This window comes from Peromyscus californicus, unplaced genomic scaffold, assembly GCF_007827085.1.
Source record: "Peromyscus californicus insignis strain IS unplaced genomic scaffold, ASM782708v3 Scaffold_4__1_contigs__length_199733344, whole genome shotgun sequence".
In the NCBI taxonomy this organism is placed as follows: domain Eukaryota; kingdom Metazoa; phylum Chordata; class Mammalia; order Rodentia; family Cricetidae; genus Peromyscus; species Peromyscus californicus.
In genome coordinates this window covers 3,557,859-3,576,873 of record NW_026294562.1, presented here as the reverse complement: position 1 = coordinate 3,576,873, position 19,015 = coordinate 3,557,859, and the positions used below count along the sequence as shown (strand labels likewise).

At 40.8% G+C, this 19,015-nt stretch overlaps 1 protein-coding gene across 6 annotated transcripts in view; it reads left to right on the top strand.

Annotated features, from left to right (window-relative positions):
- The window catches only part of Atrnl1 (attractin like 1), a 604,076-nt gene that overhangs the window by 316,909 nt on the left and 268,152 nt on the right, over positions 1–19,015 (top strand). Inside the window, exon 27 of one of the 6 annotated variants that reach the window (XM_052714294.1) lies at positions 16,529–17,258. The exons of the other annotated variants lie outside the window; for them this stretch is intronic. Coding sequence (XP_052570254.1) covers positions 16,529–16,726 — 198 coding nt within the window. The 3' untranslated portion in view covers positions 16,727–17,258. Of the gene's footprint in view, positions 1–16,528; positions 17,259–19,015 lie in introns of those variants that run through there. 6 annotated transcript variants of the gene reach the window in all.

Here is a 19,015-nt window from a genome sequence, read left to right as displayed (position 1 = left end):
GACACTCTGAAGATTTGCAGTGTACTACATACTGATTATTGGTAATGCCAATGTATTGTAAACTTGAATGTAGCATGAATCATAGAAGGTCTTATTAATAAAAACATGGGAGCCAGATATTGGGGTGAATGCTGAAAGATCAGAGAGACAGAATAAGCCACATCCTCACCTTGCCAATTCCTCAGCTGACTTTGTTTCCTCAGACTGAAAGCCTCTGAGTCCTCACCTGAATGGATCTCAACTGAACTGCTGCTAAAAGCTAAAAGCTTATCCAGCTTTAGTTCCTGATTTTCTTGCCTTATATACCTTTCTGCTTCCTGCCATCACTTCCTGGGATTAAAGGCGTGAGTCATCATGCCTGGCTGTTTCCAGTGTGGCTTTGAACTCACAGAGATCTGGATGAATCTCTGCCTTTAGAATGCTAGGATTAAAGACGTGTGTGCCACTATGTTCTGGCCTCTATGTCTGTCTAGTGGCTGTTCTGTTCTCTGACCCCAGATAAGTTTATTAGGGTGCACAACATATTGGGAGATACAATATATCAGTACACTTGAAGATTGCTAAAAAAATGAAAAATGTCCTTTCCATAAGTAAATGATAACTATGTGAAGCCATACCTATGATAATGAGCTTGATTTAGCATTTTATACTATATTTGTATTTTGAGACATCTTGTTATTTCCTAAAAATATATACACTTTCCACTTGTAAATCAGGACAGCTTCTAAAAGTCAAGGAGTGAAACAACCCAAAGTTTGATCAACCAAAGAATGAATAAGCAAAATGCTGCACATCTGTGAGATGTATTATTATTCATTCATGAGAAGAAGTTCAGTTTCCTTTTAATGAATGGAGTGCCTTGTAAATGCTGCAAGAGGAATGGCATCAAAACATTATGCTAAATGAAAAGTTGCAATCATAGTGTGCCATGGGTTATATGAGTCAATGTATAGGAAGTTACCCGAGTAGGTAAAGCTGTAGATGAAAACTGAGAGGCTGAGGACTCCCATGTGGCGGGTGGGTAAAAGCAGAACACGTCACAGCTACCTCATCTGGCCAGTTCCTCAGCTGATCCTGTTCCTCACACTGGAAACCTCTGAGTCCTCATCCAGAATGAATCTCAGCTGAACTGCTGCTTGAAAGCCTGAATGCTTAACCAGACAAAATGCTTCTAGTTCCTGGTCCTCACGCCTTATAAACCTTTCTGCTATTTGCCATCACTCCCTGGGATTAAAGGTTCACTTCTTGGGATTAAAGGCGTGTGTCACCATGCCTGGCTGTCTGCAGTGTGGCCTTGAACTCACAGAGATCCAGATGGATCTCTGCCTCCAGAATGCTAGGATTAAAGGTGTGAGTGCCACCATTTTCTGGCCTCTGTATCTAGTGGCTGTTCCGTTCTCTGACCCCAGATAAGTTTATTAGGGTGCACAATATTTTGGGGAACACAATACCACCACACTCAGTCATTCTTTCTGAGTTTTTTTTTTTTTCTTTTTTGACTTGTCAACTCTGGTTCCTCCTTCATCTCACCCAAATATTTCTGTCTCCTTTCTATTTGATTCCTTTAAGCGTGTTCATTAGGAATGACTTATGATGGGCTAGAGAGATGGCACAGTGGTTAAGAGCACTTGTTGCTCTTGTAGAGGCCCCAGTTCAGTTCTGAGCACACACGGTGACTCACAACTGTCCGTAACTACAGTTCAGGGGATCCAGGGCTCTCCTCTGACATTTCATACATACACATTTATAAAATAAATACTTCTAAATTTTTTAAAAAGTAGTTCTGTTCTTTGTCAATCATAAAGTTCCTTGAAGTCTCCTCTTCTTCGTAGTTTTTCATACAGTTTTTAAACTTTATTTTGTCAAGGTATTACTTTGTTTGGGAATGGATATTAAGTTCAATGACTATGTTTCAGAACCATTTCTCCAGCCTCCCATTTAGGAGCATCCTTCAGGGCCATGGCTGGCAGCATGCAGCATGCCTAGCTGCATGGCTCATTTCTGTGTCTCGTTGAATGTTACTATGATAAGATCTTTTCTTCCTTTAAGAATAACTTTTTTATTTTTGTGCCTTAAGTAATTCATGTTTCACTGTTGGCTTTCCTGTGTCATGTTGTGGAATATTACTTTACCTGTGTAAAGTTGTGTTACATTTGTTCATGTTGTGGAATATTGCTTTACCTGTGTAAAGGTGTGTTACATTTGTTCATGTTGTGGAATATTACTTTACCTGTGTAAAAGTGTGTTACATTTGTTCATGTTGTGGAATATTACTTTACCTGTGTAAAGGTGTGTTACATTTGTTCATGTTGTGGAATATTATTTTACCTGTGTAAAGGTGTGTTACATTTGTTCATGTTGTGGAATATTACTTTACCTGTGTAAAGGTGTGTTACATTTGTTCATGTTGTGGAATATTACTTTACCTGTGTAAAGGTGTGTTACATTTGTTCATGTTGCATTTGTTTAATTATGTAAACGTGTTGCTATGTTACCTTGCCTGCCTAAGGTACCTGATTAGTAGGATAAAAAGGTGAACGGCCAATAGCTTGACAGGAGAGGGATAGGTAGGGCTGGTGGGCAGAGAGAAAGGGGGAGCCAGCCAGCCAGACACGGAGTAGGACATACAGAAAGAAGGAAAGGTAAAAAGCCCTGAGGCAAAATATAGGAGAAGAGAACAGATTAATTTGTTACAAGAGCTAGTGGGAAAAGCATAAGCTAAGGCCAAACATTCATAACTAAAAATCAGTCTCCGTGTTGTGACTTGGGAGCTGGTTGGTGGCCCAGCAGAAAGCCCGCTGCACTGTCCCCTTAGCACCCTGGCAGTCCCCAGGTCTCGGCTCCACTTTCACTCACGGATTTCTGTTGAAAACTAAGGTTCAAGGAGGGTTGTCACATCACTGTGTGGATGACCCAGCATTCTCAAAGCTGAGCTTCAGTTTTCCCATGAGACGGACTGATTGCTGGGTTTAATTTTGCTTTGTTTGCTTGTTTGTTTGGGGCTTTAAAGGACTAGATTCGGAATCAGTGTTTCTATTTTGAAAAGAATGCCTTGCCCCTTTAAGTGAACATTAATTTCCAAAGAGTTACTTTATTTATAAGTTCCTGATGACCTGCTGAATAACTTTAGTGTTTTTTTTTTTTAGAGGTTTATTTATTTAGTACGTATACAGTCTTCTGCCTGCATTGCCTGCAGGTCAGGAGAGGGCACCAGATCTCATTATAGATGTTGTGAGCCACCATGTGGATGCTGGGAATTGAACTCAGGACCTCTGGAAGAGCAACCAGTGCTCTTAACCTCTGAGCCATCTCTCTAGCCCCAACTTAAGTGTTTATAAGAAATAATGGGCCGGGCGGTGGTGGTGCACACCTTTAATCCCAGCCCTCGGGAGGCAGAGGCAGGCGGATCTCTGTGAGTTCGAGGCCAGCCTGGGCTACTAAGTGAGTTCCAAGAAAGGCGTAAAGCTACACAGAGAAACCCTGTCTTGAAAAACCAAAAAAAAAAAAAAAAAAAAAAAAATAATGCAAGTAAAAGAAAAACATACCAGTAGTTTACTTAAAGTAAGTCATTGTTCTTAGACTTAGGAGAATAGTTATAGTAAACAATTTATCAAATATTTCTGTTACATCATTGAAATCCTGCATTTTTGCTTTGTACTCACATTTCTGATAGGCTGTGATATTGGCTTAAAGGAAATGTAATATTCATAAATAAGAATTTAGCAAATACAGAATGTTACTATGATAACTACTAGAGCAGGAGTGCACATAAGTATAGAAATGCTAGATCTCTAGTATTGTAAGCACATCACTGGGATATTTCATTGTAGCTATCACAGATTTCTATGACTTACCATAAGGTAAAAGCTAACTTTGGGCTGTGCATCACCTTCTGCAGCTGACATTCTATGTTCAGGGTCATTGTGCCTCTGACACACTCCCATCACTTCCTTTCATGAGAGAATCTCTTCCTGTGAATTGCATTGACTCTTTTATTGATATAAAATAAGAGCAGAAACCTTCCAACAATGCTTTGCTGTGGAACAGTAGGCCAGGGACATTGCTCAGAGCAATCGTTCTGTAAATCTACCAGAGCACAAAAATATTTCTGCCATAAGCCAGGTAAAGTTGATGCTCTTGTATGGGGATTTTGTTTAAACTTGCCATTTCTTCTACATTTCTGGTAAAAATTTCATTATTTAATGCCCATGTATAATGATGTTTCTGAATTTCCTATATACACTGTTAAGTTCTTTACCTGAATTCCTTGCTAAATATAAGAACTAAGAGCAAGAAAAGGTGTTATTTCTTAGGGCTGTTTTAACAGCTCTCCAGTTTCATAACTTATCATTTCCCTTTTCTTTGATTTAGAAATGTGTTATACTCCTGGAATTTTCTGTATTTGGTCTATGCAAAAATAGCATAATTAGAAAAGAAATATATTTTCGTACTGGCTAAGAATTCAGACTTGTGACTGGATAGGTGGCCCAGCAGCTCAAGCACTTACTGCTCTGACAAAGGACCAGGGTTTGGTTCCCAGAACACATGTGTCAGCTTAAAACAGCTCACTATTCCAGGTCCAGGGGACCAAGTACTTCTTTCTGGCCTCCATGAGCAGTGTGCTCATGTGATACACAAACATACAAGCAGGTAGACGTCCATACACATGAAATAAAAAATAAATCCTAAAAAAATAAGGAATTCAGACTCAGACCCGTGTGGATCATAATCTCAGCTGAGCCCCTAGTGTAAGTTTGTGCGCATTCACACTCCTGGCACGTTAATGAACTCACTTCTAATGTTGGGATAGCGTTTACATATCTGGACCTAGAGTTGTTGTGATGCTTGAAAATTAATAAAGCTAGGAGTGCCAAACAGTGACTGTAGTGAGTTCTGTGGACTTCATTGTCACTACTATTGAAAGGATGAGAGCACGTTTGTCTACTAAGTCAGTCCAGCTGCTGTTATTAAGGATTTAATGTTGTTATTCCTGTTCTGTTGTGGTTTGATTTGAGACATAGTCTGGCCTTGAACTTACTGTGTTGCTGAGGGTCAACTTGAAATGCTGTTCTTCCTGCTGACAGCTGTGGAATGCTGGGACGAGAGCTGTGTACACAGTGCCTGCTTAGACTGGGTTTTGATCCGCCTGTGTGGTGCAGCATAGACCTGCTGATGCTCATGCTTGACAGAATGATAGAGGTTTCTGCTAGTTCTTAGAATGGTTCAGCTACCCCAGGACTGTGGGATAAAGAGATCCAGTGGTACCTGGGGGACGTTTTGAGAGTCTTTATTTTTGTCCTGAGGCTTCTGGTTAAATATTATATATGCAAATTTGCAAAGAATTATCAGAAATGAGAAAATCAATAGATTTCATATGTAATATTTTTTAGTGTAATTCTCCATAGTAGGGATACTAATTGTTCTGGGTTATAGCCTAAAGGTAAGAAAAAAGAATGGCTAACTAACACACATATTAGATGCTTCTCATACTGAAAAGTTATAAATTAGCTGACTTCTGTACAGGGAAAAGGGAAGCGGTCATTTTACTGATCTGTGCTGCACATTTTGATAACAAAAGATGCCCAGATACTGTGTCCTTAGGTCTTTTGGTTTAGCTGAGCCTCCAGTTGTCTGAGGGAGTCTCATTTGAGGGATTGTTCAGATCAGGTTGGCCTCTGGCAAAGTCTGTGAGATAGTCTTGGTTGACGACTGAAGTAATTTTCTAGTACTAGTCGTGTGCTGTGTATGAAAGCCACTGAGCGTGAGCCAGAGCGAGTCAGCAGCAAGCAGCTTCTCTCCGTAGCTACTGTTTGAGACCGTGCCTTTATTTCTCTCAGCAATTGACTATAACCTGGATGCATAAGACATATAAACCTTTTCCTTCCCAAGTTGCTGTCCCAGAATGTTTTATCACAGCCACAGAAAGCACAGTAGTGCACATCTCAAAAGGTCTCTGAGAAACCGCTCTTGTTCCTTGGTTTTGTTGCTGTGCTGTCTTTGATTTTCTTCGTCTTTTTGATAAGTGAGCTGAGGGTGGGTGACTCTGAAGGTAATAACATAATGTGGAAAAGTAAAACCAGGAGCTGATAGGTTGAATAGGAGTTTCTGGTGAGATCACCAGAAATTGCAGCTTTCAGATGAGAAAGGTGACAGCCTTAAGTGTCAGTGATTGTGATGGAATTGTTTACTTTTTAATAGTTATTTCAGCGTGTGTGTGTGTGTGTGTGTGTGTGTGTGTGTGTGTGTGTGTGTGTGTGTGTGTGTGTGTGGTGTGTTTGGGTGCGTGTATGTGCAGCACATGAGACCCCGTGTCACTGGTGCTGAGAACCTAACCTGGGTCCTCTACAAGAACAGTGAGGCTTCTTAAGCACTGAACCATCTCTCCAGTCCTGTGCTGAAATCCAGCAGACTCCTGGGTGAGGGCTTCCTTCCTGTGCATGTCAGTCTTTCCCGTCTTTCTCCCATGCCTCAGAAACAACCAAAGCGTCGGTAAAGTCAAGAAAGAGGTTGCACTATGTGAACTTATCCACAGCCAGGGAAGAGGCAGAGCTGAGGGGGAGCCAGGGCTTTCTTTTGGGCTTACTTCATTGGTTTGGAAAGAACCCAGTTTATTTTAGGAATTTCTTGTAGAAGCATGTCCTAATAATTCTATATTTTTTCTCTAATGAATTGAATCTTAAATTATAGCATGGTGGAGCATATGCTATAGAAAAAGGGGATCAGTACAAGAGAAAATGATTAAGAGGATAAAAATAACCCAAGGCAATAATATTAATTTAGACACATTTTACCTGAATATTATTAACAATATGAACTTGTCAGATTTTCAAAGTAATAACCTTTTTTCTGTGAAAAATCTTCATTTCATATATGATAGTGATTGCTAAAAAATAGACTATTTGTTTTTCATTTCTTCAAGTTTCTGAATAATTTAAATTGATAGATTTAAAAATGTCTTTTATCATTTTTTTAAAATTCAGTGTTCCTATCTCACTTGTATATAAAAAGGAGCAAGATGAAGTAATTCCCTTTGGACCTGCACATGGTCTGAGCTGGCTGTAGTCTTCGCCATCTCTGTGGATGTCCCACATCCTCCTTTCCAGAAGCTTGCGTTCTTTCTGAGTGCTCAGTCAAGCTCAGGTGCTAGGCCTGTTGCTGGTGTGTGAGTTAGGTGAGACCCTGACTTTGGATACTTTCTCAAGAGCACAGTGGTGAACTTGAATGACACAAGATTGTTTCTGTAAGGAAAATTTAGAACAAAAAGACGTCTCAAATTTAGGGTTGAATTAGATTAATTTAACCTTCCTCTTACTGTTTGATGAACAATACAGTAAATTTAATAAATTCCTGATTTTTATAATGTTAGAAAGTAACTTCAGATAATGGCTAGATAAGGGACTGACCTCTGGGTGTAGCAGAATGCTGGCTAGGTATCATTTTATTGGTCCTTCCTTCCTTCCCTCCTTCCCTTATTGATTGGTCGACTGATTTGTTTGTTTGCTTATTTACTTATAGGACAGTGGTGTTTGGTTCCACCCTGGGCTGTCTAGCCTCTGGTACTTGCTCACCACGCAGTGTCAGTTGTGGGTTCCTTCTCGTGGACTGGGCCTTATGTCAAATCAATCAAAACCAGACATCGATTGGCTACTCCCACAAGTTCTGTACCACCATTGCCTTATCACATTATGCATGCAGGACAGATTGTAGGTCAGAGGTTTTGTGGCTGGGTTGGTGTCCTTATTTCTCTTTTGGTAGCCCACAGAGTACCGTCCCACACCGAAGAGGCTAGGGCATAAGTGTGAGGGCTCGCTGCAGTCACCAGCTTGCCTTCTCCATACTCAGTGAGCTGTGTGGGTGTTGTCCTTGGCAATGTGGCCCTACTGTCTGTTTAGCAACATTTTGTCTTAGCAACAGTGTGGGTCGTTTGAGGAATTCCATGGGATCCCTTTGGCCAACAACTCAACTGAATGCAATCCAGTCCCACCACTGGAAGCCTTGGCTGGCAACAAGAGATGGCCAGTTGAGACTGTATCCCCCATTACTAAGAGTCCTCATTAGGATCATCTTCATAGATTCTAGGAAGTTTCCATTGCACTGGGTTTCCACACGGGCTTCCTCCAGCAGTAGATGGGAACAGATGCAGAGACCCACAGCCAGACATTTTGTGGAGAGACAGTCTAAATTGGACATTTCCATCAAAACTCCCCCTTGGAGCTTAGAGGATACTGTGGAAGAGGAGGTGTAAATATTATAAGAGTCAGAGTACAGGGGGTCACCAGGAGAACAAGGCCCTCTGAATCAAGTAAGCGAGGCTCATATGAGCTCACAGAGACTGAAGCAGCAAGCCCAGGGCCTACATGGGTCTACACTAGGTCCTCTGCATATACAGTATAGCTATTAGCTTAGTGTGTTTTATGGGACTCCTGACTGTGAGAACAAGTGTGTCTCTGACTTTTGTGCCTGCTCTTGGGGCTCTTTTCCTCCTGTTGGGTCATTGTGTCCAACTTTGATATGATAGTTTTTGCTTCATCGTATTGTATCTCATTTTGTCATGTTTGGTGGTTATTTCCTAGAATCCTGTTCTTTTCCAATGAGAGACAAAAAGAGAGTGGTTGTGGGGTGAAGAGGAGGTTGGGAGGAACTAGGAGGAGTAGAGGGAGGGCAAACTATAATCAAGAAGATTGTATGAGAAGAGAATCATTTTTAATAAAAGGAAAAATAAAATAAGTTTAGATCCTAAAAATAAAATAACTTCAAAATTAAACTCCAAATTTAAAAAAAAAAAACACTGATGAAGAACTTGCAGTTTTGTGCTCCTGTTTCTTAAGCACATTCTGTCCCTAGAGTTTTCATCAGCAATAATCACACTTGAGTAAACCCCATTGGCTGTACTAAGTGCCACTGCACAAAGATATTTCTACTTTTATTATTCTAACATGCTACAGCTTCCAAAAAGTCTTTCTTAATCTCTAAAGTATGTTATTTTATCATCCCTTCTCCCCAAACCCTTATGTACACCACACTTGACACAGCTTCCTCGTATTGTACTATCTATCTATCTATCTATCTATCTATCTATCTCTCTCTCTCTCTCTCTCTCTCTCTCTCTCTCTCTCTCTATCATCTGTCTATCTATCTGTCTCTATCTACTATCTATCTATTATCTATCTATCTATCATCTATCCATCTATCTATTTAACTATTGCGTGTTTGTATATGCATGCATGTGCCTTTGCATGGCCCCCACGTGGAGGTCAGAGGGCAGCTTATGAGACTTGATTTTCTCTTTCCATCTTGTGGGTTCCCAGGATTGAACTCAGGTCTTCAGTCTGGGTAACAATGAACCATCTCCTCAGCCCTCATATAATGTTTTATTGCCCCTTTCAATAAAATGTCCCCCAAAACAAAAATGTCTTTTTTATCACTGTGTATCACTGAGCTTTGAATATTAGATTTTTATCTTAGTTACATATTTCTGATTATAAAATCATGTCTGTCCATTAAAAGAATTAAAACAGAATGTTTAGACAGGAAAACTAAGACCTGAGATAGATGCTACTAATATTTTATAGCATATATTTTCATTTCTTTATTCTAATCATCACCAAAATTAATAAAAACAATTAAAAGGTGAAATGAATATATATTATTTGTATGTATAATCTATTTTATGAATTTATTTTGTTTTTGTTGAACCAGTAGTTTTGGTGATTCTATAATATACCAGATTTTTAAGAAGAAATGTGTGACCAGACTATGTATATGATTTAACAACTTGTTATTTTCATCATTTCCCTATATAATAAAATATTCCCCAGCATATTTTCCATCTATTTTGATTATATATAATTATAAACGAATCTTAAATTCTCTCTACATAATTGTATCGTAACATGTTGTCTAGATTAGGGTTTTACAAGTAAGTCTTCTCCAGGGTAAAAGACATGATGAGTTCTGTGTGTAAAGGTCTAAGTCTGTACTTGGATTGCCTGTGTTTGTGTGGATATACATTATTTTTTACTTCTGCCAATCCATTTGGACCCTGATTTCATGCTACTTCTTGGGTAATGTCTAGACGAATGGAGTTGAAAGGGATACTGCTCCACTAAAGGAGCTTGAGCCTTTCAGAGAGAAAACAAAAGAGCCAAAGCTACAGTATTGTTAGCCATCGTGGTAGCATTGAGCCCAAGTTAGATCTAATCTATTGATAAAAACTCGCAAGGCTGTGGTTTCTAATTTCCTGCCCAACGTGTATAAACACAATTAGGTTAAATTCTCACAACAAGTACTGGAAACTGAGACATTTACAAGTAATAGATTCAAGGCCAGGCTACAGAATAGCACACCTCATGCCTCCCTTTTCTCTCCCTGCAGCTCAGAGTTCAACCCTTGGTCTAGGGATAGGGATGTTATTTTTGCTTGAATAACATTGCTTGCACAGTAAACTGTTGAGAATTAATGTAGATGATTTATGTGTTCCTGGATCTTTAATTTGTTCGTAATACAGTAATAAGCAATAAACAGATCTCTTTAAACAATTTATATTAACTTTAAAATATACTGCTAGTGACTCTAGACTAGAAAAATCCCTGGAAAATACACATACACATCAGAATTCAAGCTGGAATATATCTAACCGTTACCTCCTTACTCTGATATGAGTAACCAGAGCTGGGACATTCTTGGTCCTGGGAGCAGTCTTTGAGAACAAACCTCAAAATCAGCAATGGCTGACATTCAAGGGTTGCTGACCACAGCCTTATCTAGAACAGTGATAACGCCAGAGTTAGTGACTGGGATGTGGGAGACACCATTCAAATGCATCAATGAATCTTAAATGGTGTTAATGTATTGAGATGAAGATTTATATGCAGTATAAACTCTATATGTAGTATAAACAGTGCCACCATCTGTGGCAGGTTCTGTTTCCAGATAACCACACTGTGAGTTACCCCATTCCTTCTCAGTGTAGCTTCATACCTTCCTCCTCAACAGTGTTCTTTTTCTCTGCCCCTTCAGTGTAGAGGGGTGATACCAGATATGGGATATACATGTGTTCTCTGTCTGTCTGTCTGTCTCTGTCTCTGTCTCTCTCTCTCTCTCTCCAGTTGATACATCCAACTTGCTCCAATCTCAGGTTCTCCCATTCTCGACTTGTGAGTGAAGCTCTTGTTTAAGGAAAAAGCAGTCTTTGCTGACCATGGTTATGTACTGTGCAGAGATGGTGAGGCTCACCAATTGCTCTTCCTTCTTCCCCACATTTCTTGGGCTGCTTAAAGTTTGTAGGGGTTAAGTACTGAATCCGGAAGACTGGCACTAGGTGTGATCAGTATTGAGTGTCTCCAGTAGCAGAGAAGATCGAATATGCTGAAATAGTGAAATTTTAGATATAACTTGAAATAGCCCAGATCATCAGTTTTTCTAAGAAATCTTGCATGTTTCTAAACTGTTGTGATGTTTGCATATACTAGGGACAAGTAAACTGAATTATTTTTGTTCATAAAATTTCAACTCTCTCCCCATAATTTCATTCAGTTTGAATGCTACCTACTCATGAAATGTTTCCTGACAATTACGGTCCTTTCTCTTGTAAAACTTTGGTCACAATTTGTGTCCCTTTATCTGTACTCTTCCACAGGACACTAGGTTCCTCAAGGTTCAGGCCTGCTTATCTATTCTATATTCCTCACACCATCTAGAATTTAGTCTAGCACACAATGAGCACTCAGTAAATACCTACCGAACTTAACACAGTTAGACCTGGCACTTGGAGCTGAACACGCTCCTCTCTCCATGAGTGCATGGTAGACTTAAACACAGGACACAGTTTGACACAACGATATCTAACAATGGGCTTCCTTCCCTCTGCTGTCAGTTGACATTGCTGTTGGGCAGCGAAGCCTGTATCAAAGCTGTTACCAACTATGGAGTGAAAACAGATCTAAACTATGGCCATGCTTTAATAACACAATAAAGCCATAAAATTTAACATTTATGAATCTAAGTTGCCTTCATAATGGTGATCAATTATTTATTGATTTAATATTAATAATGGTTTTAAATCAACAAGTTTAACCTCTAGGTACATAGATTATTATAGAGCAAGGAGAAAGATGAATTTAGCTATGTAAATTATTCACTCTGATTTTAAAATCCAATAAATCTTGAAAATTAAAATATGCTAGCATTTAGTATAAACCAAATATAATGCAAGACTCAAAAGTTTCTAACTCATGGGCTTACAACATTTTATTACATGTATTTGTGTGTGGTTGGATGGGTATGCCTGTAAAGGTCAGAGGTGAGTTGGGGTAGTCACTTCTCCCCTTCTATGTAGAGGATGGTGGACAACTTTGTGGAGTCAGTTCTCTCCTTCTACCCTTATGCAGGTTCTGGGAATCAAACTCAGGTCTTCAGGCTTGTACACCAAGTGCATGTATTTACCCATAGAACCATCAAATGCTATTTAGTTTCTTGGTCTCACTATGCTGCCTAAGACTCTTGGGCTCTAGTGATCTTGTATCAGCTACACAAGCAGCTGAGACTATAGACATGTACCCCGTGCCCTGCCCACAGTTGTTTATTGTGTTACTACTACTACTACTACTACTACTACTGTAGCATATAGCAATGGGAAAATAAAAAAGGCTGTAGGATTTCTACTCTTGCCTCTGCTCTGGTTGCAGAGCTAGCTGGCTGTCATTAATAGTATTATATCAGCTAACATTAATTATTGCTTACTGTATGCCAGTGCCTTTTTGCATAGTTTTCACAGATTCTAGTCTTACAACTACCTTAAGAAATAAATAGTGTTGTCCTTGTCTCATACATGAAGAATTTTTGACATAAGTATTAAGGATAAATTATTTGCCCAAGGTAGAAAGTTAGTAAATAGTGTGCAATGATCACAGGATGCCAGCAGTTCTCCAGGGCAGCACCCAGACTGTGCCTCAAAGAACTCCAAAGCCCACAGAGCTGTTCCTGAGTCACCTTTGCAAATCAGTCTTTCCAGGAAAAATTGCAGAAGTCTCTTCCACACCTCCTCTTCTGTAATGAAAAGCTAATGGTCCATCTAATTATAGTTTTCCAAGATAATGTGAAGCCAAGCAAGGTGAGGTAATAATAAAGGAAGGATGTCATGATGCATAAAGTCTTCAGTCAGGAAAACAAGAGTCCTGCATTATCCTTTGTCCTCTTGCTGTGTAAAACACCCTGAGAAGAAGCAAGTTAAGGCAGAAGTTGGCTTACAGTTCCAGGGCATACAGCCCATCCTGGCAGGTGCCCAGGCAGGAGGGATGAGGATGGTGGCCATGTTTTCTCTGTAGGCAACCAGCAGAGTGATGAGTGTTACTATTCAGCTTAATTCCACCTTTTAATTCAGTCCTACGCCCCAGTTCATAGGATGGCACTGCCCACCCTTAACCTAATCCAGATGGTTCCTCACAGGGATCCCCAGAAGCTGGCCTAATCTTGGTAATCGATCACAGAAATGCTCTCACATCTGTCTGCTAGGTGATTCTGGATCCTGTCATATTAACCATCACTGTCTGCAGATTCCAGTTACATGGCTGGGAGGAGGGGAAGACTTCCATACACACTGTGCATTTTGTTAAGGATAGAACATAGTTTGACCTGTTACAGGAGCTGCTCAGAATACCCGTATTTGTAAATATTTATTGGGATAGTAGTGTACCGTGCCAGTTATATGCAGAAGTCCGTGGAACTGTTTACTGTCATCTGTGGCAGGAGCCTGGGACTTCCTTAGGGGACAAGGCCTGAGAGTAGCATGATTGGCTCTCCTTGTGGCAAGGACCTGTGGACAGTTTGCTTCAGGATTCTGGGCATGACCCCTGGAACGTGTGTACTATGAGCTCACCTTGCTCTAGCCATACTGCTCTCCTGAATGAGTAATAGTAGGTCATGATGTTTAATGATACATATTTGCATAACTGTTCTGGAAAGAATGATTTTAACCATAGAGTTTTAAAGAAATGTTATTAAATAGATGGTATCAGGAGTTAATGGGATCGTTCAAGGAACAGGGAATGAAGCAGAATCATAGAAACCCACAGCTCCCTCATTTCTAATAACTGTGCCATTATCACAAGAAGTGAAGAGAGATGGACGTAAGGACAAGGGATCAACGGTGACAACGATTGAATTTCCAGGTCATGTTGCCTATTGGATAAATAGAGTAGTACAAAGTGTAGATGGCTTGATCCAGCTTTGTGAGAACCCAGACCCTACCACATGTAAATATTAACCACAAGAGACAAAATTATCTCTCACCCTGCATCCGCTGTAACTGCATGTGCTGCCAATTAGGCACACTGTTCTACATGTAGGTGTGCCTAGTCAGAGAGCGTCCTTTGTAGCTTGCAAGACTGCTTCTGCTTCTGACGGTAGAGGGATAGATCGCAAAGGTAATGGCTACCTGTGGGAGAGCTAGGAGATGGAAGGGGAACGAAGCAAGAACAAACTGGCAGTTATTGTAACCATTTTTAAAAACTTAGGAAGTAAAACTAATTGTAAAACCATTCATGCAAACCACTGAAACTGTGAAAATAAAGACAGCTTAGGCTATCTGGGGCCACTTGTTTGAATGACAAGAGGTGGTCACAATTTCTTCATGGCGCTGACTCCACACATCCATTCTGGGTCCATGAGCCCTTCTGGAGCAAGGCTTCCAACAATTTAATTATCCCAACACTTAAGAAACTTCACTTTGCAGATGAATAAAAGAGTAATAGAGCAACAATCTATGAGGTAGACTGAGTGAGTGATAGATGGACACATACATAATTTGTATCTGTATGTACGTCTGTGACATCTTTGCTCATGTTTCAGTGACCATGAATTTCATAAAATAGCTTTTTAAACTATTGATCCTACTGGATGGAGGAACACATCCGTCCAGTAGGTTCAATATTGGATTGATTTCTGGATTCCAATTTTGGATCAGAAATCAATCAATATTCAATTGACTTCTGGATTTCTATTTTCCCTACTATACATTTGACCTTTGCCTCAGTTAAAAGAAGTAGAAACTGAGTTCGTCTTTCCCCAAACAGCAGTAACACACCATGCTTTTCTGGAGCTGTTATTGCTATATACTTGAGATGTGGGTGGTGTCTACCTTTCATATACTATAGTAGTTCTTATACATGTATCACTATGGTAAAATTAAACTCATAAATTAAACACAGGAAAATAGTAACTAATAACACAGAAATATAAAAATAACATAATAATAGTGCCAGTATTACTTTCTGTGTACTTTTAGTCCTTTTCTTGAGTAAAATAAAGACTACTTGAACAGAAATTCTGCAGTACTTTGATTTCAGTCTGTTAACTGAAAGGAATGCTCAGCAGTTAGCAGGCAGATAGAAAACATTGTAGATACATTGCTGACAGCAAAGATTCACATCTTCCATGGGAGTGGAGCAGAAAGGTACAGTATTTCATCGTACTGCACAGAATGGCATGTAGCTTAAAACTTACGCGTTGTTTGTTTTTCCAGTTAGTGTCTTACGACCATGTTTAACTGTAGGTAATACAGGTAATTGACTATCTAGACCTCTTTAATGACCGATCATATTTACCTTATCTTCCTTTTCCTAGAACCCAGCATGGTATGTTATATACAAGGCATACAAGGCATTTAGTTGATACATATCGAATAAAATGAATATGTGGAGCCAGGTGAGATGTTACATGCTAGTATCCTAGCACTTCAGAGGCATAGGCAAGAAGGTGATGAGTCTGAGGCCAGCCTAAGCTACGTAATGAATTGCAGACTGTTGTAGGCCTCACAGTGAAGGCCTGACTCAACAACAGGACGCAAGCACAGATGAGAGCGAGACCGTGGTAGCGTGCACCAGGGTCAAGGCAGATGGAGTTCTAGAACGGAGAGGGGAAAGTGAACACGGGTTCCCAGCCCATACGAAGAAGCGGTCTGTAACTGATACCCACTGTCAAAGGGAAAATCAGTTTTCTCCAGTGGAGTATCACTGGAAATATCAACCACCCTCCAGGGCAGGCCCCAGGCCCAGGAGTAGTTGGCCAGCACAAAACAAATGCAATGGTATTCTTAATGGACTTTTTCTTTTGTTTTGCTTGGTTTCTTTTTCCTGTCTTGTTAAACTGTTTAGATGTTCATTTTTCTATTTCTGTTGGGTTTTTGTTTGCTGGCTTGTTTTTGTTTCTTGCTTTTGTTTTGTTTTGAATGAGAGGACAGAGAACATCTGTGGGTGGGTAGCTGAGTGGGAAGGGTCTGGGGATCTGGGAGGACTTTCAGCATGAGAAAAGTAGAACCAAAATATGCTTGAAAAAAAGTAATTAAGAAATAAGTTAAGCCTTATGCACTGCCCAGGGACATTCACGAGGTGTTGTGCTTGATTTCCATCATAACTTAAAGGGAAACTCACACAGTGTTCAGAGCCCTTGATGTCCCACAGATGAAGGAGGAGGATGTTCGCAAACTCCTTGCCTCAGGAACCCACTTAGGTGGCTCAAACTTGACTTTCAGGCGGAACAGCACATCTGCAAAAGGAAAAGTGATGGTATCTACATCATAACTCTGAGGAGGACCTGGGAGAAGCTGTTGCTTGCAGCCCGTGCTACTGTTGCCATTGAGAACCCTGCTGATGTCAGCGTCATCTCCTCCAGGAACACTGGCCAGCGAGCTGGGCTGGTTTGCTGCTGCCACACCTGGCACCTTCACTAACCAGATCCAAGCAGCCTTCAGGGAGCCACAGGCTAGTGGTGACTGATTCCAGTGCTGACCACTAGCCCCTCCCAGAGGCATCTTATGTCGACTGCCTACCATTGCTCTGTATAACACAGACCCTGCTCTCCACTCTGTGGACATTGCCATCCCAACAACAAGAGAACTCACTCAGTGGTCTGATGTGGTGGATGCTGGTCCCAGAAGTACTGTGCATGCGTGACACCATCTCCTGTGAGCACCCATGGGAGGTTATGCCTGGTCTTTACTTCTACCGAGACCAGAGGAGATTGAGAAAGAGGAGCAGGCTGCCTCTGAGAAGGCTGTGATCAGGGAAGAATTTCAGCGAATAGACCATGCTAACTCCTGGGGTCACTGCTGCTCAGCCAGAGGGGGCAGACTAGTCTGAGGATATGCAGGTGCCTTATGTACCCATCCAGAAGTTCTCTACCGAAGACTGGAGTGCTCAGCCAGCCACTGAGGATGGTCAGCAGCTTCCACCATGCAATGGGTTCGAGCCACAGCTGAGTGGTCCTGAGCTGCTCTGCAGACACCTGAGCAGAGGAAAAATAAAGTTCCTAAAAGCTGCAGGGGGTGGGTGGGTGGGTGGGGTGGGGTGGGGGAGGCAGGGGATAAGTTAAAGGAAAGGGGATGGGAGTATGCTTTCTGGGGATAAAGCTTAGTGGTAGAGCATAGGTCTAGCATGTGTAAAGCCCTGACTCAATCCCAGAACTGCAAAGTAATTTGTATATGAATGGATGAAATAAAATAAGTTGATAAAGTATCATTGATAAACATATCTAGTCTGATGGGGTACATGAGGTTAATAATAGAATCTCTGGACCAGAAAAGAGTTATGACCACAAGGTGGCAGGCGTACACATAAGCTTTATTGATGTAATAGTTTGAAAGGTTTACATGGAGAAGTCCTTCATAGCATGGAATGGTCCAAAAGCTAACCCCATGGGAACTACCATTCAGAGAAGGAGGCTGGCAAGGGACTCTCTGAAGAATGTCCCTAAGGTATCAATGGCTTGAGGTAGTCATAACCTGGGGCTTATCTGTGGCATGGGGCTAGGAGTTGTACAGAGATCCCTGGACATGTAGAGCAAGCCATCTATAAGCAGCTAAAATCTGCTTATTTGGGCTGTGTCCAAACTGTTAGATTGTGAAAACTTACGTTTGGTCCTGGGTAGACTTGGAACTACCTTCCTCAGAGTTTTATAAAAGAGTAATCAGTGTAGATGCCAATATGTAGGCACTGTATCCAGCTCACTTATGAAAGTTAATTTTCAAAAGAGTGGAGAAGGAGATTTATTGGCTTTTACCAAGTAGTATTGTAGCTGGAGTTTTCCTGCCTGGCCCACAGTCAGGACAAATCTCTGTCACCCGCCAGTCCCACAGCCACTCAGACCCGACCAAATAAACACAGAGACTTATATTGGTTACAAACTGTATGGCCGTGGCAGGCTTCTTGCTAACTGTTCTTACAGCTTAAATTAATCCATTTCCATTAATCTATACCTTGCCACATGGCTCGTGGCTTACCGGTATCTTCACATTCTGTTTCTCATCGTAGCGGCTGGCAGTGTCTCTCTGACTCAGCCTTCCACTTACCAGCTTTATTCTCCTCCTTGTCCCGCCTACACTTCCTGCCTAGCCAATGGCCAATCAGTGTTTTATTTATTAACTAATTAGCAACACATTTGCCATACAGAACATTCCACAGCATAGTATTTTATCTTAGTTTTGTCTGGCATACCAACTAGAGCATTATATCATACAATGATACATGTTTACACCTCTGTTCAGTTATCATACAATGATACATGTTTACACCTCTGTTCAGTTATCATACAATGGCACATATTTACACCTCTCTTCAGTTATCTTACAATGATAAATGTGGTGGTATTGTGTTCCCCAAAATATTGTGTACCCTAATAAACTTATCTGGGGTCAGGGAACAGAAAAGCCACTAGATACTTAGGATAGGCAGTGGTAGCACATGCTTTTAATCCTAGCATTCCAGAGGCAGGAAGCCATCTGTTCAAGGATACAGCCAAGCATGGTGACTCACACCTTTAATCCCAGGAAGCAAGCCTTTAATCCCAGGGAGTGATGGCTGAAAGCAGAAGGGTATATAAGGTGTGAAGATCAGAAACTAGAAGCATTTGGCTGGTTAAGCTTTTAGGTTTTGAGCAGCACAGTTCAGCTGAGAGCCATTCGGATATGAGGACACAGAGGCTTCCAGACTGAGGAAACAAGATCAGCTGAGAAGTTGGCCAG